The sequence below is a fragment of the Osmerus mordax genome, chromosome 1, assembly GCF_038355195.1.
Source record: "Osmerus mordax isolate fOsmMor3 chromosome 1, fOsmMor3.pri, whole genome shotgun sequence".
In the NCBI taxonomy this organism is placed as follows: Eukaryota; Metazoa; Chordata; class Actinopteri; order Osmeriformes; family Osmeridae; genus Osmerus; species Osmerus mordax.
The window spans coordinates 25,453,762-25,481,564 of NC_090050.1; the positions used below are offsets into that span (position 1 = coordinate 25,453,762).

Genomic DNA, 27,803 nt, shown 5'->3' on the forward strand with positions numbered 1-27,803 from the left:
TCCACAAACCTTTCAGTGTCCCCTGACATACACACTTGTGTTTTGATGCCAATAACCAAAGTAACAACCTCAAATAAAACACAGCATCTAAGGTAAGAAGTCCTATGTTCAGTCACAATTACATGTCAGGAGAATATTATTTTAGTAATAATATTAAAAAAATCTCTGTTCCAACTCCCCTGAAAACGAATCACAATTGGAGCCAGCAGGGGGCGGGTTCTCCAGGGGGTGGAGCCAGGAGGGGGTGGAGCCAGCTGGGGGCGGAGTCTCCAAGGGGGGGGGGGGGGGGGGCAGAGGGCTTGGAGTAGGAGAAGAGCTGATATGCTAGTGCAGTCAGAGATAGTGCTTTGGTGACGAGTCTTACATCCTGTCCCCGAGTGACTCCCCCCCCCCCCCCCACACCCCCCACACACACACGTAGGCGGTCAGTCCTGTAGATGCCCCCCCCCCCCCACCCCCCTCCCTTGTTTGGCCCCTGGCTAGGAGTCTTTCAGCATGTTGATGCTGGCGAAGATCTTCAGGGCAGGACCCAGTTTGATGTTCATGGCGCTCATCAGGTGATCCTCCTTTAAGAGCAGCAGGGCCTGGCCGTCGATCTCCTGCGAGCGGAACTCCTCCGCGATCTCCTGGCAGCCTGGAGCGACAACCACAGCAGTCAGACCTGCACTAACTAACCCACACAACCACAGCAGTCAGACCTGCACTAACTAACCCACACACAACCACAGCAGTCAGACCTGCACTAACTAACCCACACAACCACAGCAGTCAGACCTGCACTAACTAACCCACACACAACCACAGCAGTCAGACCTGCACTAACTAACCCAGTTAAAACTGCACTTCCAAGTCCTTGATTATCTGCAGCACGTACTACATGCATCATTTGCACGTCTCTGTGTAAAAACTAGTGGTGGGCATAGATAATTTTTTTTAATCTAGATTAATCTCACTGTAATTTTGGCGTTAATCTAGATTAAAATGGCTCATTTGAATTCTGCCGAATGCATTCAGAATATGTGTGCTACCCACATAATGACTAAAAGTAGCCTAAGTCTTTGAGAACGGGTTTCTCAAGCCAGGTGAGGCATTAGACCAGGAGCTCATCTCCTGTTTCCAAAATGCATCACAAACTGCTTGAGAAAGCTGTTCTACTATGATAATTGGTGATGAAAATAAATTGTGTTCAATAAGATGTACTTGTGTTTATTAACTGTTTATTAGATTAGTTAGCTTGGCTGATAGAGCTGTGCTGACGGGCTTGCCTCGGTTGCACTCAAACATCGTAGTTTGACGACGACTCTTCCCCTGCACTACATCAGTGCTTGGCCCGGCATCTTCCGCATTAGCTAAGGGATGCTTTGCGTTTAGGTGGTATTTGAGACTGGAAGAACTCCTACAGTAAACTAATTCCGCATAGCACAAGGTGCAAACAACCTTAGTCTTGTCGAGGTTTCCATTGGCAAGTTTCTTAAAAATACATTTTCCCTGAAGCAAACCAGGCGGCTTCATAACTGCATCCATGTTAGCACGGCACGTTTGATGTGATAATTTCATACACAAGGCATACACACAGGTTCGAAGACTCGTTCTCGCCCCCTACAGTGCAATTCGGCTAGGTATACATCCGCGCTAAAATATCAAGGTGAAAGTCATCATAGCTTGCGTAGTATAGACCAAGCTCCCAACCCAACTTTGAGAATAGATTAACAGATTTTTTTTATCACCGATAAGAGTCCGGCGGCGTTACGGTGCGTTAACGCCGATAACGGCACAACACTAGTAAAAACATCTAAATGACCAAATGTAAATACTGAATGATCATACCTAATTGCTTAATGGGTTTCTAAATGTGTGAAGGTTGGTGTGTGGACCGACCTGGCAGAGAGCGGATGAACTCGTACACCTCCCCCACCTTCCACTGGGTGGCGTCGGTGGGCATGAAGTGCTGAGAGAGGGGCGGCTCCCTGGCTTCCTGTTCAGAGCCCCTCCCTGCGGGGTGGTGTGTGGGGGGCCCCTGGGGGGGCCCCTGGGGGGGCCCAGAGCTGGCGGCCGACAGGGGGGAAGCGGGCGAGGGGGGCTCCTCGTCGCTGGACGTGTCTGAACAGGGGCTGGACTCCCCCTGGCTGGGCTGGGAGGGGAGGGGGGGGGCCGCGGACCCCCGGGGGGGCTGGGAGGGTGTGGGGGACAGCTTCTGGAAGGACAACAGGGCAGATGGTCAGAGCTCGCTGGCTTACACCTGCGTGAGGACACAGGAAGTGGTACAGGAAGTAGATCCTACCTGCTTCTTGGCCTCCACGCTGGGACGGCCCACAGACCTCCTGCGCCAGCGATTGGTTGGTTTGCTCCTCTCTGGGCGGAAAAGGCCCATCCTCTTAGTGCAGCCCACGTTGTACCTGTTCAGGTAGGAGAAGAAGATCACACGTCTTTCATGCAGGTAGGAGATTTATTGCAGTACGTTCTAATTTGTCTGTCGTTCTGGATAAAAGTTTCCGCTGAATGAATACAATTTAAATATTCAAAAATATTCAACACACAATGATTGAATAAGTTAATACATAATACAAAATGTGTTGAATAATCTATAACATTCTGACAGGACACTTGATGAGAGTCCAGGGAGCCGGACAGAGGGGCCAAGGGGGGGGGGACAGAGAGGCCAAGGGGGGGGGGACAGCGAGGCCAGGGGGGGGGGACAGCGAGGCCAAGGGGGGGGGGACAGCGAGGCCAAGGGGGGGGGACAGAGGGGCCAAGGGGGGGGGGGGGACAGCGAGGCCAAGGGGGGGGGGGACAGCGAGGCCAAGGGGGGGGGACAGAGGGGCCAAGGGGGGGGGGACAGCGAGGCCAAGGGGGGGGGGGGACAGCGAGGCCAAGGGGGGGGGGACAGAGAGGCCAAGGGGGGGGGACAGAGAGGCCAAGGGGGGGGGGGACAGCGAGGCCAGGGGGGCAGCGTACCTCTTGGCACAGACCATGGAGCAGAACCTCTTGGAGCCCTTGAACTTGTAGTTGAAGTCCACCCAGCCACAGTACTCACAGGTGAGCTTAGGAACATCTGCCTCCTCCTGCTCCTTTAGCTCTGAGCACACACACACACAACAGTTAGCATCAACACTGGCAAGTTGTACCTGAACAATGTAACATGTCAGAAGTCTACTGGAGTCAGCTAGCCAGCCAGCCAGTCAGGTCAGTTACCTCACCAGTCAACCAGTCAGCCAACCAGCCAGCCAGTCAGCCAACCAACCAACCAACCAGTCAGTCAGTCAGTCAGTCAACCAGTCAGTCAGTCAGTCAGCCAGCCAACCAGTCAGTCAGCCAACCAGTCAGTCAGTCAGTCAGCCAACCAGTCAGCCAACCAGCCAGCCAGCCAGCCAGTCAGTCAGTCAGCCAACCAGCCAGTCAGCCAACCAGTCAGTCAGCCTCACCTTGGTCCTCTGCCTCAGAGTCGGTGCTGTTGTCAGGGTTACTGCCGGGGGTCTTGTCAGGGTCAGAGGAGAGCTGGTCCTTCTTGGGGCTGTCTACCAGGAGGGGGAACCGCTCAATCTGGACAACAACAACAACAACATCAATTTCACATCATCATCAACATTAACACCAACCACAGCAATATCAACAACTATACCACAAACATCCACAATAACATCTACAATAATATCAACCACAACATAAACAATAAACAGAACAGCGATGTCACAAACATCAACAATAACAAACACCAGCAGCAACACTATCGTCATTGGAAGGTAGGAGTGGAACAAGCACTGTGTAGTGTCTGACAGTCCCATGCCCCACCTCAGGAGGGGAACAGGAACCACAACCAGCCACTAGGGGGCAGTGTGTTTAGACTGTTTTGACTGCATGCTCTTATGGTTCTTCCCTTTGGCACCTTGGTTTTTCACAATGCTTCATGTTTTGGCTACCTTCAATGTTTGGGGCTATCTCGTTGTTTATGATCAGTGACCTATGCACTTTTGTAAAGCTCTCTTGGAAGTCGCTTTGGATAAAAGAGTCTGCTAAATGAATAAATGTAAATGTGTCCCCAGACAAACGCCTCAATCTACATGTGTTCTTATCTACAATAATCCTACTGGAAATGTGATTATGATGCTCATCTGAGGGCTCTCTGTGCAGATCTCTGACACGCCCTGGCACCACCCTGATGGTGCACAGCTGACGCCCCCTCCGTCAGGTCTACACCCGGTACACGGTAACGTGAGCCAGTAACCCGTGTGAGCCCAGGAAGAAGCCAGGAGGTAACTAGGAAGCAGCTGTCAAGCTGGCAAAAACAGCCCCTTGTAGGAAAATTATGTGTTTGTTTCAAGTAGTATACCCCTCAGGGCACACACACACACACACACACACACACACACACACACACACACACACACACACACACACACACACACACACACACACACACACACACACACACACACACACACACACACACACACACACACACACACACACACACACACACACACACACACACACACACACACACACAGTGACAGCTTGTTTACTCCTTCCTAATGGCCGCCCCTCAGAGAGCTGTAGCACTCACGGGGAACGGCTCAGCCCCCTCCTGGATGACGAAGCCCTCGATGACGTGTGTGAGGACCTGGGGCTTGACGATGGCCTGCGGGGGCTTGTTCTCTCCGTTCTGCGGCGCGCTTCCCGCCACCACAGGCGCCACCTCGCTCTCGTTTCCGGAGGTCATGTTCGTCGGAGGAGAGGGCGTTCCAGGTGATGGGGTCGAGCTCACGCGCTTGGTCGAAGCTGCGCTCTCCGCCGGAGCTGAGTCGCAAACAGACAGGTAAACAAACGGAGTTAAGATCCACAAAACGTGTTCACGCTCGACTCTGTCACTGCGGGACCTACTGTCAAACCGGAGTTGTTCCTAGTTGCGTAATTGTGGGAGTCAATTATGCAAGGAAATCATGGATATCTAATCCACCCCACCCCTTCAAATTATGTTGTGGTGTATTATCGCGTAAGGTTATTTTATTGTGTAGGTTAGGATTTGAGAAGATTGTTTACTGTTGATATCATAACAAGATACTGACAAATACCTGGGCGCAAAGGAGTCGATCTGCGCTTTCAAGAACAAGCATGTTTACATGCGGCGAGCGCCAAAGGTTACACTAGGTTTGTAGTTCAGCATCTTGATCATATAGCAAACAATAAGTGAACTAGTTTACATAAATCTGCCGAAATACAATTCATCAGTTTAACACGTTGCACAACAATCAAACAAAAAACGCACGCTGACATCCATCTTGTAAACAAAGTCGTTAAAAGCGGGTTCTTTTCTACACATTAGCCCAAAGCTCCGCTAAAAGACTCACAAAGGTCTGCTTCCGTACCCACTCTAAAAGCTTTCGCTTATAGAGAAAGATTAAGAATTGGCTCACCAAAACTTTCTCTGTCGCTTCCCTTAAGCTTGTTATCCAATTTATTTTTTACTCCCACACAAAAATGCTAAATCTGCGCGACTCTTTGAAAGAGGCTCGAATCGCACGCCTCTCAACGGCAACGGAGGGCTGACAAACGGCTCGACAATGTGCGATTCTCGCTCAGAGCTGCCGTGTGTCACGGTTTAAAGACAGGCGGTGCACTCTGGGCAGCATGAGAGAAGCACCGCCTACTCTCTCCCCCTGGACACTAATACAGGCTCCTCTTAACACCATACTTTACACTCCTGTAATGTTCACTAATTCAGTTCGGGCTCAAGTTTTAATTATGAACACAGTTGGATGGTTTCTGACTTCCTAATATATCCTAATATATATATATATATATCCTAATATATCATACTCATGCCTGGGAGTCAGATGGCTGAGCGGTGAGGGAATCGGGCTAGTAATCCGAAGGTTGCCAGTTTGATTCCCGGTCATGCCAACTGACGTTGTGTCCTTGGGCAAGGCACTTCACCTTACTTGCCTCGGGGGAATGTCCCTGTACTTACTGTAAGTCGCTCTGGATAAGAGCGTCTGCTAAATGACTAAATGTAAATGTAATGTAATGTAATATGAGTATCAGTTCATTGTCTTCATGTTAGCTAGGTAAAAGTGAATGGCCTTAAAAAAGAGAAATTTAGGATTAGTAATTATTGTCTTGTTAAATATTCTTCTGGCCAAATTATTTAATTGATCATTCAATTATATAGGTGAGTTAATTCATTGGAAAGCAATTACAAGTAGCACAAAGTAACCATGGAGACCATATGAAGGGAGTCAGGTGGCTGAGCGGTTAGGGAATCGGGCTAGTGATTTGAAGGTTGCCAGTTCGATTCCCGGCCGTGCAAAATGACGTTGTGTCCTTGGGCAAGGCACTTCACCCTACTTGCCTTGGGGGAATGTCCCTGTACTTACTGTAAGTCGCTCTGGATAAGAGCATCTGCTAAATGACTAAATGTAAATGTATATCAGCCACCCGAGTTACCATGGAACTTGGTGATCAGTAATGTCACCACATTCACCCCAACACCGGCAAAAACAAAAAAGCTGTTTTACATCAGAAATATACCCTAGGAACCAGGGAGGCAGCATGGGGCGCTGGGTGGTTGGAGCAGATCCCATTGTGCAACGCACGGTTTCCACTAACAAAAACGACAAATCTGACACTGAAGATTTTCCACAAGAAAACTCAACATGGCTGAACCGACACAGTGCTAAACTACCAGCAACTCTGTTCTCTTGCGTGTGCAGCTCAGAGGAATCTGACTTTTAACATCTTTCTAGAGAGGAGGAGGACACAGGAGGAGGAGAGAGGAGGAGGAGACAGGAGGAGTGGACAGGAGGAGGAGGAGAGTAGGAGGAGACAGGAGGAGGAGAGAGTAGGAGGGGGAGACAGGAGGAGTGGACAGGAGGAGGAGGAGAGTAGGAGGGGGAGACAGGAGGAGTGGACAGGAGGAGGAGGAGAGTAGGAGGGGGAGACAGGAGGAGTGGACAGGAGGAGGAGGAGAGTAGGAGGGGGAGACAGGAGGAGGAGGAGAGTAGGAGGGGGAGACAGGAGGAGGAGGAGAGTAGGAGGGGGAGACAGGAGGAGTGGACAGGAGGAGGAGGAGAGTAGGAGGAGACAGGAGGAGTGGACAGGAGGAGGAGGAGAGTAGGAGGAGACAGGAGGAGTGGACAGGAGGAGGAGGAGAGTAGGAGGGGGAGACAGGTGTGTTTGAGTCAAGGTGTCTAAACTCCAAATAGCAAATGCATCCCATCAGGAAAAAATGCTTCTGGCGATAGCGAGACCACGGCAACTGAAGTAAAGAGGGGCGGGGCTACTACCTGACGGGAGGCTAGTGGGCGTGGCCACGGGGGTGGAGGTGGGCGTGGCAGGGGCGGGCTTCAGAGGCTCGGAAGGCTTGGCGACCGGTGAGGGAGAGGGGGCGGGGCTCTGCTGGGCAGCAGGGGGCGGAGTTTCTCTAACCACCAATGAGGTGGGCTTGTCTTTGCTGTCCTGATCCAATCGGGACACCTGGGGGGGAGAGAGAGAGAGAGAGAGGTTAAAACAGAGCGAAAGACAGAGAATGAAAGCAAGAGAGAGGAGGAGATAGAGTGAGAGAGAAAGAGGAGATAGAGAAAGGTAGAAAAAGAGAAGAAGAGAACTTGAATTCACTCAAACACATTAACAACAGTCATATAAACACAACTCTTTTTCTCAACACATTGTTCCATTCTGGCCCCCGAGCCCCCTCCGTACCTGGCCCCTGACCTGCGAGGCGGTGGGCTGGATCTGGAGGTTGATGGGGGTGAGCTGGACGGGCTGGGCCTTGGCCTGGCTGAGGGTGAGGCTGGGGTGGAGCGTGTGGTGGGGGCTGATGGTGGAGTGGAAGATGGTGGCCTGGTGGCTGGCCGGTGGGGCCTGGTGGCTGGCCGGTGGGGCCTGGTGGCTGGCCGGTGGGGCCTGGGGAGGGCCGGGCGGCCGGGGCAGCACGGGGCCGGGGGTGTGGAGGTGAGGCTGGATGGAGGCTGTTTGGAGGCTGAGAGGAGCCCTCTGAGGAACGTGGCTCTGCTGCTTGTGGTGGATCACCAGGGAGTGGGGCTGGATCTGGGTGTAGGCTGGAGGACACACACACACAATGTAGAGTCAGTGAAGAGATCCTTCTAACCCACTTGTTTCTCGTGGGATAAACCACAGACCCCAGAGCAGGCCAGCTGGCTGCCTATCAACCTGAGGAACACTGCAGGCTAATACTGGGCCTGCTCCAGATCCTGCCAACTGTCACAGCAAACCATGTGGGAATCACCTAAGAAACAAAAGCAGAAACCGACTCCACAACAGAGAAGCCGGTGTATGAAAGGAGTGCTGCTGTGTCTCTTCGCTAGCGGGCGTTGTTGACAGAACGCAGCATTAAGAGCGCGTTGAAAAGCCCACATCAGAGTTCTGAAGCAGTCATTACTCACTAGCATCCAACTCAGACTAGCTCGTCAGCGCCTGTCAGCTCTGGAGCAAACACACCGTCCACCCAGGAACAGAGCTGCCTCCAGCCCAGCCCAGCCTCCTCCTCTGGGGTCAGGCCAGCCGGGCCTTGGCCTCTACGGAGGACAGCTCTGTATAATCACAGCTAGGGGCAGACACAGGGAGGGGATGAGAGAGGATTCATGACTTACTGACTGTAGTCAAGGGTGAGTCAGTGGGAGACTGCTACTCTGCTACCTCAACACACACACCTCCCTCTGGGAAACCCAGAGAACCTGCTGAGTCACCTTCACTGCTCCGTAACGAGACGGGCTTCTCTCAGACTGCTCCCCAGAGAGGGTCCTGAACACAGCTCCGCCCACGAGCCCACTCCGGCAGCAGGGACACTGGGAGAAGCAGGGCTCTGGTTCTGGAGGGGGGCCAGCCTACAGGGCAAGCCCCCCTCTCAGGCCCCCCTCTCAGGCCCCCCTCTCAGGCCCCCCTCTCAGGCCCCCCTCTCAGGCCCCCCTCTCAGGCTCCTTTGTGGGAAAGCCGGGCCGGGCCACATGTGCTGGAGGGTGTTTTGGGTGTGGGGGAGGAGACCACTGCCTCCCTCTGCTGGGGGAGGAGACCACTGCCTCCCTCTGCTGGGGGAGGAGACCACTGCCTCCCCCAGCAGAGCTGGAGGGTGTTTTGGGTGTGGGGGAGGAGACCACTGCCTCCCCCAGCAGAGCTGGAGGGTGTTTTGGGTGTGGGGGAGGAGACCACTGCCTCCCCCAGCAGAGCTGGAGGGTGTTTTGGGTGTGGGGGAGGAGACCACTGCCTCCCCCAGCAGAGCTGGGAGGTGTTTTGGGTGTGGGGGAGGAGACCACTGCCTCCCCCAGCAGAGCTGGGAGGTGTTTTGGGTGTGGGGGAGGAGACCACTGCCTCCCCCAGCAGAGCTGGAGGGTGTTTTGGGTGTGGGGGAGGAGACCACTGCCTCCCCCAGCAGAGCTGGGAGGTTTCCATCCAGCTAGCCTCCTCAGCCCTGGGGTCTGCAGGGGAGGGGTTTAACATGTGGGGACACAGGACTCACAGGCAACACAACTTATGGTGAACATAAACCGGATACAAGAAGCAGCCCTCACTACTCCAACTCACAGCTTTCTCAGAGCCCTAATGAGGAACAGAGAAAAAAGGAGAGAGAGATAGACGTCTTGCAGAGGAGAGAAGGAAAGGGGGAGGAAGAGGGGGTCATTCTCCCTCAAGGCCGTGGGATGGGGAGAAGAATGAGTCAGCCCATCCCTCCCACACACTCACACTTCCTATGGAGTGTGTGTGTGTAGCAGGATGTCTACAGGACAGGGCTGTGTGTGTGTGTGTGGGGGGGGGGGGGGGGCAGGCCCTGGAAAATCCCTGAGTTTCCAGTCAGTCTCTGGCTGCTCCTGCTGCCGTCCTCATCTCCTGAGAACCTCCATTCTGGTCACCAGACAGAAACAGACAGGACGTAACCAAGCCTCAGACACAGGAGAATGTAGCCTACCTTACCCTCACCCTGACTACCTAACAGGGCAAGTACATCCAGTAGCAAGCTGGGTGTAGAGGGGTGCAGAGAGGTTTAAAGGGGTCTACAGAGGTGTAGGAGGGTGCCGGGAGGTGTAGGAGGGTGCAGGGAGGTGTAGGAGGGTGCCGGGAGGTGTAGGAGGGTGCCGGGAGGTGTAGGAGGGTGCAGGGAGGTGTAGGAGGGTGCAGGGAGGTGTAGGAGGGTGCAGGGAGGTGTAGGAGGGTGCAGGGAGGTGTAGGAGGGTGCCGGGAGGTGTAAGAGGGGTGCAGAGCCTCCCCTCCATCAGACAGGAGGATGAAAACAACACAGAACACGAGAGCAGATGCTCCAGGCAGGTCCCCTGGAGACACAAAGCTCCGCTGCTGGGAGATTATACCCCCCCCCCCCCCCCTCCCTCAGCCCCCCCCCCCCCCCCCCCCTCCTCCTCCTGAAAGCTCTACCGCCCAGCAGACAGGAACACTGTTCTATGGACCAGGGTACCACCACTGCTGACTTAGCTGGCTGGCTGAGTGACTTGGCTAGCTGGGCCAGTTCCCTCCCTGGTCCCACTTCTCTGGGAAGAGAGCTCCACACATCTCCGGGGCACACCTGTCCCTCACGACCGCTACCATGGCAACCCTGGGTAATTATGAGAGCGCATGTGGCCAGCTTCAGGCTCCGCCCCTGCCTGAGTCCATTACTGGCTCCTGGGCACACACCCCTCCTACCTGCTGCATGGCAAACAGACAGGCATTACACACACACCCCTCCTACCTGCTGCATGGCAAACAGACAGGCATTACACACACACCCCTCCTACCTGCTGCATGGCAAACAGACAGGCATTACACACACACACACACACAAAACAAAGTCGTCCCAACACACATCTGTTCTTCAGCTGGTACACTCACTCCTGCTGGAACTCCAGCTGCAGTGTCAGACAACCTGTTAGAGGAAGACAGCCTGCCCTTCACAGCTTCTGGTTTACTAAGCCACTAGGATGTTCTACACCGAACCCTAACTCTCTCCCACATACACACACACACACATCACACCACCAACACAACTCACTTCCTTTTCTCCACATCTATCCATCCCTTTTGCAAACTCTCCACCTCCCCCCCCATCCCCCTTCCTCCCTCCTCGCATTCTCTCTGATTCTACCTCTCCCCGCTCTCTCCTCTGCTCGTGTGTCTGGTCATGGATGGGTAACCCAGCAGGTTCAGACATGCAGACCTCAGCAGGTAACAGCCTTCACACAGCGCCTGTTGTGGAAGAAATTGGGATTTCCGGTGTGCTTACATTATTCACTAATCAATAGAACTAGTCATTGGATACTAGTTAGTACGTTCTCATGTAAGCTTGCTATTAATAAGAGTATATTGTGTCTATGTGTCAGGGTTAATAGATGTTCGAGGTCAGGAGAAAGTACTGGCTAAACGTTCCTTGTCATGACTACAAGGAGAGCTCCAACTATGAACTCTCTAGTCTGAGAGTTGTCATGTGTTGGGAGCAGTGAATCTCTTTCTCTGAGACTGGTGAAACGTCATTACTGCCTGACTGTCACAATCTATGTTTACATTCTTGTGCTCTATAAAAGATGGTCCTCCGGCTTTCGGAGCTGAGAGAGACCTGGTTGAGACCTAAGCTTGGTGTTGTGTTGTCATTTATGGTCAGAAGACTGGTTTTCTCTCCCAATCTGCAGATTGATAATGAATATGACTAAATGACTAAATGTAAATGTGAATAATGTAAGCACACCGGAAATCCCAATTTCTTCCACACTGTTAACACCTCATAGTACACACACACACACACACACACACACACACACACACAACAGTACCCAGGCAACACTGCTCTTCTATGGATGTTGTTAGCTGCTGCTACATTGTTGACTGGAAACTTGTCTTAATCATGTCCAGATGACACTGTCATTTGCTTCATGATACATTAAACCCAGGGACACAATCATGGTGTCTTACACGGCGCTCTGCTGCCCTCTAGTGCCTACTCCAGGAACCTTGGAGAGTACAACCAGTGTACTACCGAGTGTGTACCACCATGGGGACCAGCATCAGTGAGTGCTACCTACTGTGTGCTACCTAGTGTGTGCTATCTAGCGTGTGCTACCTAGTGTGTTCTACCTAGTGTGTGCTAGCTAGTGTGTTCTACCTAGTGTGTGCTACCTAGTGTGTGCTAGCTAGTGTGTGCTACCTAGTGTGTGCTACCTAGTGTGTTATACCTAGTGTGTGCTACCTAGTGTGTTCTACCTAGTGTGTGCTACCTAGCGTGTGCTACCTAGCGTGTGCTACCTAGTGTGTTATACCTAGTGTGTGCTACCTAGTGTGTTCTACCTAGTGTGTGCTACCTAGTGTGTTCTACCTAGTGTGTGCTACCTAGCGTGTGCTACCTAGTGTGTGCTACCTAGTGTGTGCTACCTAGTGTGTTCTACCTAGTGTGTGCTACCTAGCGTGTGCTACCTAGTGTGTGCTAGCCGCCCTTAGGGTTATACACACCTGGAGCGATGAGAGCAGAGCCCCTCCCCACAGTCACACTGCGGCTCATGTTCAGGGCACGCCCCTCCGCCGCCACCACCGCCTCCCCCTTCCGACCACCCTCGTAGAGGGGTGCGGACGCGCCGGGCTTCCCCCCCGGCCCCCCGGGGGCCCCCTGGCTGGGGGTCTTGGGGGGGGCGGAGGGCTGGATGGGGGCTGGGATCTGCTTCAGGCTGAGGGCTTGCAGGCCCGGGGGGCCCTGGGGGCCCGGGGGGCCACGGAGGGCCAGGTTCTGGACCTGGATGGAGGAGACAGGAAACACTGTCTGCTGCAGGTGTGGAGATGAGCAGCGTGAACACTCATACAATTTCTGATACAGTTTAGTTCTATAAAGTTAAACAATTTAAACATTTCAAAACTTTATTTTCAAAAATAGTTTTTCCTCCCCCCCCCCCCCCCCCGACACTTTTTTTTCTGAAAAAATAATTGTTACAAACTTTGTCCAAAATATTCTCAACCTTTCTCAACTTCAAATATAAAAAATAATTAAAGTTTTTTCTCAAAAGGTTTGTTAGAACCTAAAACTAATCGAGAAAAAAAAATTTCACACAGTGAAGGGAGGGGAAAACAGAGTAAAGAGCAGAGCACAGTAGAGCACAGTCTTAATCAATGATGCCATCAATTAATATAATTTTACCTTTTTTTTTTCTCTCGAAACAAACAGAAAACCTTTTTGCAAAAATATTTGAACCGTTTCAGTTTTTTCTCTATTGCCCTCTATTACATACTCTAGGTACTACAACAATAGATCAGAGCTACATTCAGTTTGAGCGTGTGGTAGCTGGTACTTTAATGTTTTGTCCTGAAGTGTTCCACCTCACAGACTGTGAACACCTGAGACAGTGCTAGTCCTTCTAATGTAAACCTGCCTGTGGTATAGAGTGGTATAAACAGTTTAATCTACAGAGTGGTATAAACAGTTTAATCTATAGAGTGGTATAAACAGTTTAATCTTCAGAGTGGTATAAACAGTTTAATCTACAGAGTGGTATAAACAGTTTAATCTACAGAGTGGTATAAACAGTTTAATCTATAGAGTGGTATAAACAGTTTAATCTACAGAGTGGTATAAACAGTTTAATCTTCAGAGTGGTATAAACAGTTTAATCTACAGAGTGGTATAAATAGTTTAATCTACAGAGTGATATAAACAGTTTAATCTACAGAGTGGTATAAACAGTTTAATCTACAGAGTGATATAAATAGTTTAATCTACAGAGTGATATAAATAGTTTAATCTACAGAGTGGTATAAATAGTTTAATCTACAGAGTGAATTTACATTTAGTCATTTAGCAGACGCTCTTATCCAGAGCGACTTACAGTAAGTACAGGGACATTCCCCCCGAAGCAAGTAGGGTGAAGTGCCTTGCCCAAGGACACAACGTCAATTGACACGGCCGGGAATCGAACCAACAACCTTCTGATTAATAGCCCGACTCCCTCACCGCTCAGCCATCTGACTCCCTGGTTGGTATAAACAGTTTGATCAGTTTAAGGTTAAAGTTACCTGGGAGGAGGCCGCCTGACTGGAGCTCTCTGATTGGACAGCAGTGACGGTGGCAGTGGGGGTGAAGATGAGCTGGGGGGAGAGGGGTACAGCCCGGCCCAGAGTCCTGGCCACCTGGACCAGGTTACTCTGCTGAGCCTGGGAACACAGCACAGAGCACACAGCCCTCAGACACACACACACACGGTCCTCAGATACACACACACACGGTCCTCAGACACACACACACACAGTACTCAGACACACAGCACCAGAGCACTCACACACACCACTAAGAAAGCATGATGTGTGTGTACATGAGTATTTGTCTGTTTATCGACGTATGTTTATCTATGGTGTGCATTCTTGTGAGTGTGTGTACCATCTGTGCCCGCAGGTACATGTGAGTGTGTGTGTACCATCTGTGCCCGCAGGTACATGTGAGTGTGTGTGTACCATCTGTGCCCGCAGGTACATGTGAGTGTGTGTGTACCATCTGTGCCCGCAGGTACATGTGAGTGTGTGTGTACATCTGTGCCCGCAGGTACATGTGAGTGTGTGTGTACCATCTGTGCCCGCAGGTACATGTGAGTGTGTGTGTACCATCTGTGCCGCAGGTACATGTTAGTGTGTGTGTACCATCTGTGCCGCAGGTACATGTGAGTGTGTGTGTACCATCTGTGCCCGCAGGTACATGTGAGTGTGTGTGTACCATCTGTGCCCGCAGGTACATGTGAGTGTGTGTGTACCATCTGTGCCCGCAGGTACATGTGAGTGTGTGTGTACCATCTGTGCCCGCAGGTACATGTGAGTGTGTGGTACCATCTGTGCCCGCAGGTACATGTGAGTGTGTGTGTACCATCTGTGCCCGCAGGTACATGTGAGTGTGTGTGTACCATCTGTGCCCGCAGGTACTTGTGAGTGTGTGTGTACCATCTGTGCCCGCAGGTACATGTGAGTGTGTGTGTACCATCTGTGCCCGCAGGTACATGTGAGTGTGTGTGTGTACCATCTGTGCCCGCAGGTACATGTGAGTGTGTGTGTACCATCTGTGCCCGCAGGTACATGAGAGAGTGTGGTGTGTAACCAGAATCTGTGCCCGCAGGTACATGTGAGTGTGTGTGTACCATCTGTGCCCGCAGGTACATGTGAGTGTGTGTGTACCATCTGTGCCCGCAGGTACATGTGAGTGTGTGTGTACCATCTGTGCCCGCAGGTACATGTGAGTGTGTGTGTACCATCTGTGCCCGCAGGTACATGTGAGTGTGTGTGTACCATCTGTGCCCGCAGGTACATGTGAGTGTCGTGTGTACCATCTGTGCCCGCAGGTACATGTGAGTGTGTGTGTACCATCTGTGCCCGCAGGTACATGTGAGTGTGTGTGTACCATCTGTGCCCGCAGGTACATGTCGAGTGTGTGTGTACCATCTGTGCCCGCAGGTACATGTGAGTGTGTGGTGTACCATCTGTGCCCGCAGGTACATTGTGAGTGTGTGTGTACCATCTGTGCCCGCAGGTACATGTGAGTGTGTGTGTACCATCTGTGCCCGCAGGATACATGAGTGAGTGTGTGTGTACCATCTGTGCCCGCAGGTACAATGTGGGCCTGGCTGGCGAAGGTGGGGCTGGACTGAGGTCCCAGAAGCACGGCCTGCTGGGAAATGGTGGCGGGGGGAGGAGCTAACGCCCTGCTGGCACGACTGATGAGCTGAGCGGGCCGGGGAGGGGGAGAGGTTGATCTGGGGGAGAGAGAGGGAGGTGGTTAAGAGATGGGGAGAGAGAGAAACAGGAGAGAGAGACAGGAGAGGAGAGAGGACAGACAGGAGAGGAGAGAGAGAGACAGGAGAGGAGAGAGACAGACAGGAGAGGAGAGAGAGAGACAGACAGGAGAGGAGAGAGAGAGACAGGAGAGAGAGGGAGGAGGAGATGAGAGAGAGAGACATGAAGAGGAGAGAAACAGGAGAGAGAGAGACAGGAGAGAAGAGAGTAGGAGAGAGAGAGAGAGAGGGAGAGTGAGAGAGGAAGAGAGAGGAGAGAGAAGAGAGATGAGAGAGGAGAGAGAGAGAGAGAGAGGAGAGAGAGAGATGAGAGAGAGAGAGAGAGAGAGAGAGAGAGAGAGAGAGAGAGAGAGAGAGAGTACGAGAGAGAGGAGAGAGAGAGAGAGAGAGAGGGAGAGGAGAAATAGAGACAGGAGGAGAGAGACGATAGAGGAGAGGAGAGAGAGAGACAGGAGATGGAGAGAGAGACAGAGAGAGGAGAGTGAGGAGAGACAGGAGATAGAGAGACAGGAGAGGAGATAGAGAGACAGGAGAGAGAGACAGGAGAGGAGAGACTCACGGTGCCAGCTGCAGCTCCAGGCTGGAGAGCTGATCCTCCGTTGTGCTGAGTGGAGCTCTGTCTGCCTGCTGCTAGACTGGCCTGGCAACACACACCACAACACTTACTAAGGACTTCTGGGTGTCTGAGTGTGTGGTGTGTTTATGTGTGTGTGTGTCACCTGCTGTGCTGCGGCCAGACTCTGCAGGCTGTGTTGCTGCTGCAGCGCTGCTGTCTGCAGCATGAGGTGCTGCTGCTGGGCGGCGTACATCTGCTGCAGGTACTGAGCTGCTGAGCTGGGCCCCCTGTGGAGAGCCTGCTGAATCACCTGGGGGGGGGAGGGAGGGCAGGGGGAGAAGAGGAGGTGGGGGAAGGGAGGGAGGGGGGAGAAGAGGAGGTGGGGGAAGGGAGGGAGGGGGGAGAAGAGGAGGTGGGGGGAGGGAGGGAGGGCGGGGGGGGAAGAGGTGGTGGGGGAAGGGAGGGAGGGGGGAGAAGAGGAGGTGGGGGGAGGGAGGGAGGGGGGAGAAGAGGAGGTGGGGGGAGGGAGGGAGGGCGGGGGGAGAAGAGGAGGTGGGGGGAGGGAGGGAGGGCGGAGGGAGAAGAGGAGGTGGGGGGAGGGAGGGCGGGGGGAGAAGAGGAGGTGGGGGGAGGGAGGGAGGGCGGGGGGAGAAGAGGAGGTGGGGGGAGGGAGGGAGGGCGGGAGGAGAAGAGGAGGTGGGGGGAGGGAGGGAGGGGGGAGAAGAGGAGGTGGGGGGAGGGAGGGAGGGCGGGGGGAGAAGAGGAGGTGGGGGGAGGGAAATGGGGTTGAAGAGAGACAAAATAAAAATGAATTTAAAACAAAAGCTAATCTGCATTAGCTGTAACCAGGTTACCCATGCAGCGAATCTGCATTAGCTGCAACCAGGTTACTCATGCAGCGAATCTGCATTAGCTGCAACCAGGTTACTCATGCAGCGAATCTGCATTAGCTGCAACCAGGTTACCCATGCAGCGAATCTGCATTAGCTGCAACCAGGTTACTCATGCAGCGAATCTGCATTAGCTGCAACCAGGTTACTCATGCAATACTTGTTGAGTGAGCGAGCTGCAGCAACAGTAGGTACCTTTAAGGGCAACACGTACTAACAAAACACCTCCTATTTATATATATTTTAGATATCTTTTAGTTAGGTGGCTTCCCTAAGACTAACAACCGCAACCACGCTAAGCGGTGTCAGGACAATTATTGGTGGTGGTTATGAACTGGGTAACTGGACGCAGGTCCTGGCCTGTCTTCGTTGTGACAGTTAGCTCCAAGCAGACTTGGAGGTTCCTGTGTGTTCGTATGGAGAGAACACGCACTACCTACCAGCACCACCAGGGGGCAGTAGCATAGCAGCAGAATGGATAACAAATTAAAGTGTGTTACCGTGTTTGTTATATCTATATTGTGTACATATATATATGTGTGTGTGTGTGTGTGGGTGTGTGTGTGTGTGTGTGTGTACATGTGTATGTGTCTTTGTCCCCAGGTGAGGTCTTACCTGAACAGTCTGCCGGTCAGAGATGCCGCTGTACACGGAGATCTGGGAGACCTGCCTCCCTGCTCCCCCAGGAGCCCCACTCACCACCACCCCACCCTGGGCTGAGGAGGGGGTGGAGGGGCTGGGGGAGGTGGTCGTGGTGGAGGTGGTGGAGGAGGTGGCCCCAGTGGCGGTGGAGGCTGCAGCCCCCTGGTCACTATCCATGGTGCCCTCTCCCCTTCTCACCCTGGAGCCCCTACTGCCCTTCTGTATGGCTCTCCTGTACCTGCAGGGGGACAGCAGGGAGGTCAGAGGGAGTCCAGATTATTCTGAAGGAATTCTGGCACAAGAACTGGTTCCAGAACCCTACCACAAGACCCCAGACCCAGAAGACTGGGTGACCACCCTAGGACTATTATATATGAAGCCTATTTTAGCAGGAGAGAGGCCAGATATTCGAGCCCTCAGCTGAATAAATCCATTGAGGTTCGTTTTGTTATTCCAATGCCTACCGGAGATGTGAAATCTAATTTGAGGGGCCTGTTTAAATAAACCATGTTTTCCCCATCAGGCTCTGATTACAAGCACACGTTGCCTCTACCCCAAAGGTTTGGCTTCATTAATACCAGCCTGCTGTTTGAGCCCACCTATCCCTGCTCTCCATGAGGAGGGGGAGGGGTCAGAGACCAAGTGCTCACTGCTCACCAGACAGGTCCTGCAACACAGGCCAACTCCCCTGCCACCACTACGCAGGCCCATCATGAGGATTTGAACCATGGCGAGGATGGGAGGGAGGGAGGGATAAGGGAGAGAGAGATAGAGGGAGGGGGGGAGGTTGAAGGGAGGGGGAGAGAGAGAGACAGAGGAGGAGAGAGAGAGGGAGGAGGGAAGTTAGTGAGGTGGAGGTTGAGTGTTTGGATAGGGGGTTTGGATGAGACTGAGGCTGGGTGTGATGGTGTAATGAAATAAGGAGAGCCAATCTCCTCCCCCTCCAGCCTGTAAACATCAGTCCTGCTCTGCAGCAAGCACTATGGCACACAATATATCTACAGGAGTACACAGAGCAGTTTATTATATAGTCACACTCATCTACAGAGACAATAGTATAGACCAGACAATCCCAATCTTTTGCACTTTGCGGCCCACTTGCATTGCTCAAATATTTTTTAGGCCGCCCAACATATCCGTTCACTTAATTCGCACTTATCACGCGTTTACCAACACCTGGAGCTAAACAGTTCGCTTTCACGGCTAAAATCATTTGAGTGATCAAAGAAGACAAAGTGTCCATCAGCGCCACAGTAAGCACACATTGTGAAGAGGTACCCTGCGTAACTACCACGGCTAGGCCAGGTCTAGAACGTCACGTGAAGTTAGAAACGTGACAAACAAATATATCGTGATATATACCGTTACCTTCTGTGCTTCAAAATTATACCGTGATATACTTTTGAGGCCATACCGCCGAACATTCAAAAACGTATAAAAGTAGTAAAGTAATCATTAGTTGTAATCTTGAATTATTGTTAATTGATCAGTAGTTAATGACAGTCCTCTTCAAAACCCAACAACTGTTCTAATCTTTAGCACTCAACAGTCTAGATCCTAGACTGATCCAAACCTGCCTGTATTCTAAATCCTGCAGTTTTAGTCTCCAGATAGAGATTCTAGTTCCATGCATCCATCACCCCACACTCACCCCACCATCATCCTCATGCTACCACACACACCTGATCTGTTGAGAGAAACCTGAGCTGGTCCGGTGAAAGGACTGAGGCGAAGCTGGCACACACTAAGGATGTAAACAGAGTTAACACACACACACACGTAGTCTCAGCCTCGACCTATACCTAGCTGGTAGGAGTGAGATCTCCGAAACTGAAGACTTGCTATGACAGCACCACTCGGTCCTGCAGTATTGATGTCCTGGAGAGGATCAATCATACAACCATCACACCACTCTCCCTGTCTCTCTCCCTGTCTCTCTCTCTCCCTGTCTCTCTCCCTGTCTCTCCCAGTCTTTCACCTTGTCTCTCTCTCCGTGTGTGTGTCTGTTGACAGCTGACAGGCTACAGTGAGCTAGCTGCTAGCAGGAGCCTCCTTCACCTAACAAGGCTGTGGTCTCGACCCCTGATGATGACACACAGTAAATAAAGGAAACCCTTAGCTGCAGTCCCATCCACAGATCAATAGATCAGAGTGGTGTGCACTGATGGGTTTAAAAAGCCAGACTATAAACACATAGGAACAGAAGGAGGAATAGAGAGAGAGACGGGGAGAGGGAGCCAGAGAATGACAGAGAGGGGACAGGAGATTGTGAAAGTAGAGAGGGGTGATGGTGAAGACGGGCATGAAGTACCTCCTCCCCAGCATGTCCTACCTGCTCCCCAGCGTGTCCTACCTGCTCCCCAGCGTGTCCTACCTCCTCCCCAGCGTGTCCTACCTCCTCCCCAGCGTGTCCTACCTCCTCCCCAGCGTGTCCTACCTCCTCCCCAGCGTGTCCTACCTGCTCCCCAGCGTGTCCTACCTCCTCCCCAGCGTGTCCTACCTGCTCCCCAGCGTGTCCTACCTCCTCCCCAGCGTGTCCTACCTCCTCCCCAGCGTGTCCTACCTGCTCCCCAGCGTGTCCTACCTCCTCCCCAGCGTGTCCTACCTGCTCCCCAGCGTGTCCTACCTGCTCCCCAGCGTGTCCTACCTCCTCCCCAGCGTGTCCTACCTCCTCCCCAGCGTGTCCTACCTCCTCCCCAGCGTGTCCTACCTCCTCCCCAGCGTGTCCTACCTGCTCCCCAGCGTGTCCTACCTCCTCCCCAGCGTGTCCTACCTCCTCCCCAGCGTGTCCTACCTGCTCCCCAGCGTGTCCTACCTGCTCCCCAGCGTGTCCTACCTGCTCCCCAGCGTGTCCTACCTGCTCCCCAGCGTGTCCTACCTCCTCCCCAGCGTGTCCTACCTGCTCCCCAGCGTGTCCTACCTCCTCCCCAGCGTGTCCTACCTGCTCCCCAGCGTGTCCTACCTGCTTCCCAGCGTGTCCTACCTCCTCCCCAGCGTGTCCTACCTCCTCCCCAGCGTGTCCTACCTCCTCCCCAGCGTGTCCTACCTCCTCCCCAGCGTGTCCTACCTGCTCCCCAGCGTGTCCTACCTGCTCCCCAGCGTGTCCTACCTGCTCCCCAGCGTGTCCTACCTCCTCCCCAGCGTGTCCTACCTCCTCCCCAGCGTGTCCTACCTGCTCCCCAGCGTGTCCTACCTCCTCCCCAGCGTGTCCTACCTGCACCCCAGCGTGTCCTACCTGCTCCCCAGCGTGTCCTACCTCCTCCCCAGCGTGTCCTACCTGCTCCCCAGCGAGTCCTACCTGCTCCCCAGCGAGTCCTACCTGCTCCCAAGCGTGTCCTACCTGCTCCCCAGCATGTCCTACCTCCTGCGGCCCCCCCAGCGTGTCCTACCTCCTCCCCAGCGTGTCCTACCTCCTCCCCAGCGTGTCCTACCTCCTCCCCAGCGTGTCCTACCTGCTCCCCAGCATGTCCTACCTCCTCCCCAGCGTGTCCTACCTCCTGCGGCCCCCCCAGCGTGTCCTACCTGCTCCCCAGCATGTCCTACCTCCTGCGGCCCCCCCAGCGTGTCCTACCTGCTCCCCAGCATGTCCTACCTCCTGCGGCCCCCCCAGCGTGTCCTACCTCCTCCCCAGCGTGTCCTACCTGCTCCCCAGCGTGTCCTACCTCCTCCCCAGCGTGTCCTACCTGCTCCCCAGCATGTCCTTCCTCCTGCGGCCCCCCCAGCGTGTCCTACCTCCTCCCCAGCATGTCCTACCTGCTCCCCAGCATGTCCTACCTCCTGCGGCCCCCCCAGCGTGTCCTCTCCGCAGGGCCGTGGTGCCCCATCCCCCGGGAAGCTGCTGATCGACGCTGCTCTTTGTCTCCCTCTCTGCCTGGACCCCCGTGTGTCAGAGAGAGAGAGGGAGAGAGAGTGCCTGTGAGAATGTGTATGTGAGAGAGTGTATATGTGAGAGTGTTTGAGAGAGTGCATATGTGAGAGAGTATGTTTGAAAGAGTATATGTGAGAGTGTGTTTGAGAGAGAGAAACAGAGAGACAGAGACAGAGTGTGTGTGATGTATCCAAACCCTATCCCCTCTGCCTCCACTCACCCTCCAGTCTGCTCCCAGACCCAGCAACCCACCAACCAGGACGCAGCCTCCTGATTAGGTGGTATCCTAGCGACAGCCAACGGGGCGCCTATGGAATCCCCCAACAGTGCTGCATGCTGATTGGTTGGCAGGAGCCTCCCTAATGAAGATGATGGTAATGGTAATGATTTTACGCTCCTATCTCCCCCTCCCCCTCCTCTCCATCCCCCCTCATCTCCCTCCCCTCCCCCGCATGAATTCAGGATTTGGTATTTAATGCAGCCACTGTAGAAAACCGGGGCCATTATCTAGGATCACCAAAACAACCCAAACCCCATTCTGTCACAACCCTCCACCTGTGTACTGAGCCTCATGGTCTACATTAGAAACAAACAGCTGACACAGTATAGAGGTTTTTACATCTATTCCTCTTCTTCTTGTGACCCGGCTGTGCTCACGCACCCTGCCCAGGACCGTCCTGCACGCACCCTGCCCAGGACCCTCCTGCACGCACCCTGCCCAGGACCGTCCTGCACGCACCCTGCCCAGGACCCTCCTGCACGCACCCTGCCCAGGACCGTCCTGCACGCACCCTGCCCAGGACCGTCCTGCACGCACCCTGGACCCTCCTGCACGCACCCTGCCCAGGACCGTCCTGCACGCACCCTGCCCAGGACCGTCCTGCACGCACCCTGGACCCTCCTGCCTGCACCCAGGACCCTCCTGCACACACCCTGGACCCTCCTGCCTGCACCCTGCCCAGGACCCTCCTGCACGCACCCTGGACCCTCCTGCCTGCACCCTGCCCAGGACCCTCCTGCACGCACCCTGGACCCTCCTGCCTGCACCCTGCCCAGGACCCTCCTGCACGCACCCAGGACCCTCCTGCCTGCACCCAGGACCCTCCTGCCTGCACCCTGCCCAGGACCGTCCTGCCTGCACCCTGCCCAGGACCCTCCTGCACGCACCCTGCCCAGGACCCTCCTGCACGCACCCTGCCCAGGACCCTCCTGCACGCACCCTGCCCAGGACCCTCCTGCACGCACCCTGCCCAGGACCCTCCTGCCTGCACCCAGGACCCTCCTGCCTGCACCCTGCCCTGGACCCTCCTGCCTCGGCTGGGACTCAAACACCGCCGGCTCACAGAGCCACAGCTTCCCTCCTCCGTTCTGAAAACGCACCCGAGAGGCTACTGAACTCAGAGATGAGCGTTTAGCGGCGGCCACAGTGAGCTGACAGGGCAGGAGGTCTCTCCGTCTGGGAGGGGATGTGTCCCTCAGAGAGGTGCAGCCAGACCCCAGACCAGACCCAGCACCTGCCTGGGGCAGGCTGTATAGATGGCGCAGCCTAGGCGTGAAGCTCATTGATTATCATCTCTGAATTAGCATATAGATTAGCTGAAGACCAGAGAATGAGCTAACATCTGTCTGGAGGGTTGGACGTAGGGAGGGGGAGGAGGAGAAGGGGGGAGAGGGAGGAGGGGGGAGAGGGAGGAGGAGGAGGAGAAGGGGGAGGAGGAACTAGAAGGGAGTGAGAGGAGGAGGAATGAGAATCATGAGGCTGTAATAAATGATTGAGATGGCTTTGTCTCTCATGGAGTCTGATGATCTCCATGTACACACATACGTGTACACACACACACACACACACAGATACAGAGCAGACACAGACAGCAGAACAAGGTCACCAACAGTTAGCCCTGCTGTCCAACACTACGAAGCATGCCTTCATCTCCATATGCTCTACTGATTCATTCCAGCCGTGTTTGGAACGGGCTCTCGTGAGGCGCAGAAAACGCTCATCCATATTTAGAACGCTCAGAGTTCAGCATGCACTCCCGCTGAGACGGTTCTGGCAGGAGATTCTCTACCAATCAAAAGATTGGAATATTCTGCCTCACAAAACAACCCCAGCCTCACCAAAGACTGAAATATGGGCTGGTCTGGGCTAGCTGGCTGGTCTGGGCTAGCTGGCTGGTCTGGGCTAGCTGGCTGGTCTGGGCTAGCTGGCTGGTCTGGGCTAGCTGGTTGAGCGGCTAGGCAAGCTAGTAAGAGAGAGACAGAGAGAGAGAGACAACAGACAGACAGACAGACAGACAGACGTTGAGACAGCGGAAGAGAGGAAACGAGTAAGTGAGATGATAGTGAAAGATGAGAGTGAGAGTGAGAGTGCATGAGAGACAGTAGGAGAGAGAGAGTAAAAGATGCTGAGATCGGGAGGGAGAGACAGAATGAGTGTGGGAGTTTATGGTGGTCAACTCAGCTTGTGTTACAAAACAAACACTGTAAGCAATAATACCTACTGGAGAGTGTGTGAGAATAAGTGTGTGTGTGCGTGTGTGCGTGACTGTTGTGTGTGTGTTGTGTGTGAGTGTGTTGTGCGTGTGAGAGTGTTGTGTGTGTGAGTGTTGCGTGTGTACATCCACACTTGTAATCTGTCCCACACTTGCACCTACAGCCCAGGGGCTACAGCGCCCAGGGGCTACAGCGCCCAGGGGCTACAGCGCCCAGGGGCTACAGCGCCCAGGGGCTACAGCGCCCAGGGGCTACAGCGCCCAGGGGCTACAGCGCCCAGGGGCTACAGCGCCCAGGGGGTACAGCACCCAGGGTTTAAGCCTCAGTTTAAGAGGTCCAGGTTTTCTTTACTAAATTTCAGGGGCATAAATAGACTCTGACCCCCTTACTGTCTGAATCTTAATGTATTACGAGTGCCATCTTCCTCATTGAAGCAATTAGGCATAATTCTCTTCTACGAGGAAAGATTTTAGCTTACAAACGCATCTGAAAATACAATCATGAATACTTTAGACAATGTTGTTGAGAAGCACTTTGTCATATTTGCCAAAAGTAACTTCACGTCTTGATAGCAACCATCTAAAGGTTTGACGGTAATATGAAATCATTCCGACATCTGTGGGTGTCGCAATACTGTAATAAACACGACCAATCATTAAGGGGTACCCTGACTTGATTGGACGGGCTACCTGTCTGTCTACCAACCTGCACGCACTCTGCCCCTCCACTCAATGCTCGTTTCTGTAGTTTTGTGGGAGTGGCTTTGAAGGGAGGAGGTGGGATATTTTGGGTTGAATCGTGTCAAAAAGAAGCTAAAATAGCTAGCTTCGCGCAACTTGCCTACCCTGCCTTTAAGTAAACATGTTGGAATTTCATTTCTTTACTGAACTTACGTTCACTGAATTCGCTAGTCTAGCTAGGTTGAGTACAGTCTAGTTCTAGCTCTAGCTAAAGTTAGTAGACTAGCTGGAACATTATTTTATGTAATTAAAGAAGAAGAATTAGTTGGCCATCAACATCACAAACATTACGAAAATAAATGTAAACTAAAATATAGCTAACTTAACGTTAGCTATTAAGTTAAATGTACGTTCCCTCTCGCGCCATCTAGAGGATGTATCCTCTGCTCTGTCACCTGCTCTGTCACCTGCTCTGTCACCTGCTCTGTCACCGCCAGGCTGAGCGGAGAGAGGAGAAAGCGCTCCGCTCTCGCTGTTGTTCTTTCAGTTGTCATGACTGTGAGTGATTGACGTTCTGTCAGTTTTCAGTTGCTCATCGTCCAATCGAAGAGAGAGCTGCAGATTACCGTGTGTTTGAGTCCTGTGGACAGCTCCGCAGATTAATATTACTGCATGTCGAGGAAACCCTGAATACCACTAACCCAGGCCAGAGCATAGCCTCAAACACAACACCACTAACCCAGGCCAGAGCATAACCTCAAACACAACACCACTAACCCAGGCCAGAGCATAGCCTCAAACACAACACCACTAACCCAGGCCAGAGTATAGCCTCAAACACAACACCACTAACCCAGACCAGAGTATAGCCTCAAACACAACACCACTAACGCAGACCAGAGTATAGCCTCAAACACAACACCACTAACGCAGACCAGAGTATAGCCTCAAACACAACACCACTAACCCAGACCAGAGTATAGCCTCAAAAACAACACCACTAACGCAGACCAGAGTAAAGCCTCAAACACAACACCACTAACGCAGACCAGAGTATAGCCTCAAACACAACACCACTAACGCAGACCAGAGTATAGCCTCAAACACAACACCACTAACCCAGACCAGAGTATAGCCTCAAAAACAACACCACTAACGCAGACCAGAGTAAAGCCTCAAACACAACACCACTAACGCAGACCAGAGTATAGCCTCAAACACAACACCACTAACCCAGACCAGAGTATAGCCTCAACACCTGTATGGGCATCTAGTTGGAAACTTGAGAGAGGTGAGGCAGCGGGCAGCAAACACACAAACACACACACACACACGTTGAGGTGTAAATGATCTCAAAGCAACACCAGCTTGAACACTCCTAGAGCTAAACACCTTCCAGAGTTGTCAGGAACAGCTCTTCATCCCATAATAACCGCCTCAGTCCTCCCACTCACATCCCAGACATCACATCACACTTAACAATTAACCCCCGAAGCCTGGAGGCGTGGCGGAGGCTTTGCTGTAACAAGAGACCAATCAGTTTGTCTGCCTCTGAAAATCAGCCAATTAGAGCCGACTGCAGAGCATCAGGTATGATTGAGACACTGTGTAATGACGCCAGACAGACTCTTGGTTGCTGTGAACACAGACAGCCCAGTGACTGCAGAGCACAAGTACAGCTGAGCACTTCAGCTCAAGCAGCAAGGAACTGCTGTTATCAGGGGAGGAGAATATGCCCGTGGCGTAGGTTAGGGAGGGTTTGCACAGCACAGACACTTGTACATGTGAGGCTATGTATGTATGTATGTATGTATGTATGTATGTATGTATGTATGTATGTATGTATGTATGTATGTATGTATGTATGTATGTATGTATGTATGCAATGCCAAGCATTCTGGAAGATCACTAGAAGCTCTCTGGAACATGGTCAGGGCATGCTGGGTGACACGGGGCATGAGCTAAACATGTGGAGTCCGTGCAGGCTGTCAGCAAAGCAACAACAAACCAAAAAAAGAGACACATACCAAATCTTAAAATATACATGTCAAATTTTCAATTTAAGATTAATAATATCCTTTTAAATGAAGTTTATTACGTTCGGAACATATGCAAATAGACCTGTGACTTATAGATCTGTGTGTGTGTGTGTGTGCGTGTGCGTGTACATACGCATGTATAAGCTCTAGTGACGCCAAGGAAGTCTTTAGCGTCCATTAAATTCTAATTTGGGTCCCTGAATGAGCCAGGGGCAGGAAGGCTACACTTCCCCCATGCGGGTTAAGAGTCTACAGCTGCACTTGCCCAGACAGCCCCCCACCCCGGGGTCGTGACCCAGGGGACAGATTTGAACTCTCTCAAAAGGGTACTTGCTCAAGCTAGCTAGCTACCCCCCATTCCCCGGAAGAGCTGGGTTGTATACGAAACAAATTTACAATTTATGTTAAAGCTGGTCACAGTACACGCTGAGAAATTAAGACCGCCCTCAATCCAGTAACTACAACTGTTATGCCAATGAATGCCTAACCGGATCAGAGGTTGGCAGAAAAGCGCATTCCTTTACTAATCACATCTACAACAATTGCCTTATGAAATCCAGTGTGCTGCGTATGAAGCTATGGTTACATCAACTGTTAATACATGTTTTGCTGTTTCAGAGTTACTTGTAGTGGATAGCTAGTTCGGCTAACGTTAGCTAGCTAGCTACGTCGTTTGCCCCTCAGTAGTCCTGTGGCACGCACGCACGCACGCGCTCGGACCAGCACGGTCACTGACCCTTGTGAGCACAACAAGAGCTCCCGCTCCGAGTCCTCGAACGGCCTGTTTAGGATCGAAACGTATTTGAGCCGCCATACCTTCCGAAGAGAGCGTGTGATTCCCCACTGGTGTACGCTGTCTCGCCGCCTGCCTGCTTCGCTACACCATGTCTTG

The 27,803-nt window shown here is 52.8% G+C and overlaps 1 protein-coding gene across 1 annotated transcript; it reads right to left on the minus strand.

Annotated features, from left to right (window-relative positions):
• Positions 1-469: 469 nt before the first annotated feature.
• Positions 470-27,803, minus strand: phc2b (polyhomeotic homolog 2b (Drosophila)). The gene is given in 17 exon segments (XM_067234567.1): positions 470-634; positions 1,879-2,194; positions 2,282-2,396; positions 2,956-3,076; positions 3,423-3,540; positions 4,562-4,794; positions 7,281-7,470; positions 7,696-8,054; positions 12,439-12,715; positions 13,987-14,124; positions 14,862-14,879; positions 15,563-15,680; positions 15,682-15,704; positions 16,303-16,383; positions 16,463-16,609; positions 17,805-18,069; positions 27,728-27,803. Coding segments are annotated over 16 exon segments (2,613 nt in total). The 5' UTR covers positions 18,009-18,069; positions 27,728-27,803; the 3' UTR covers positions 470-479.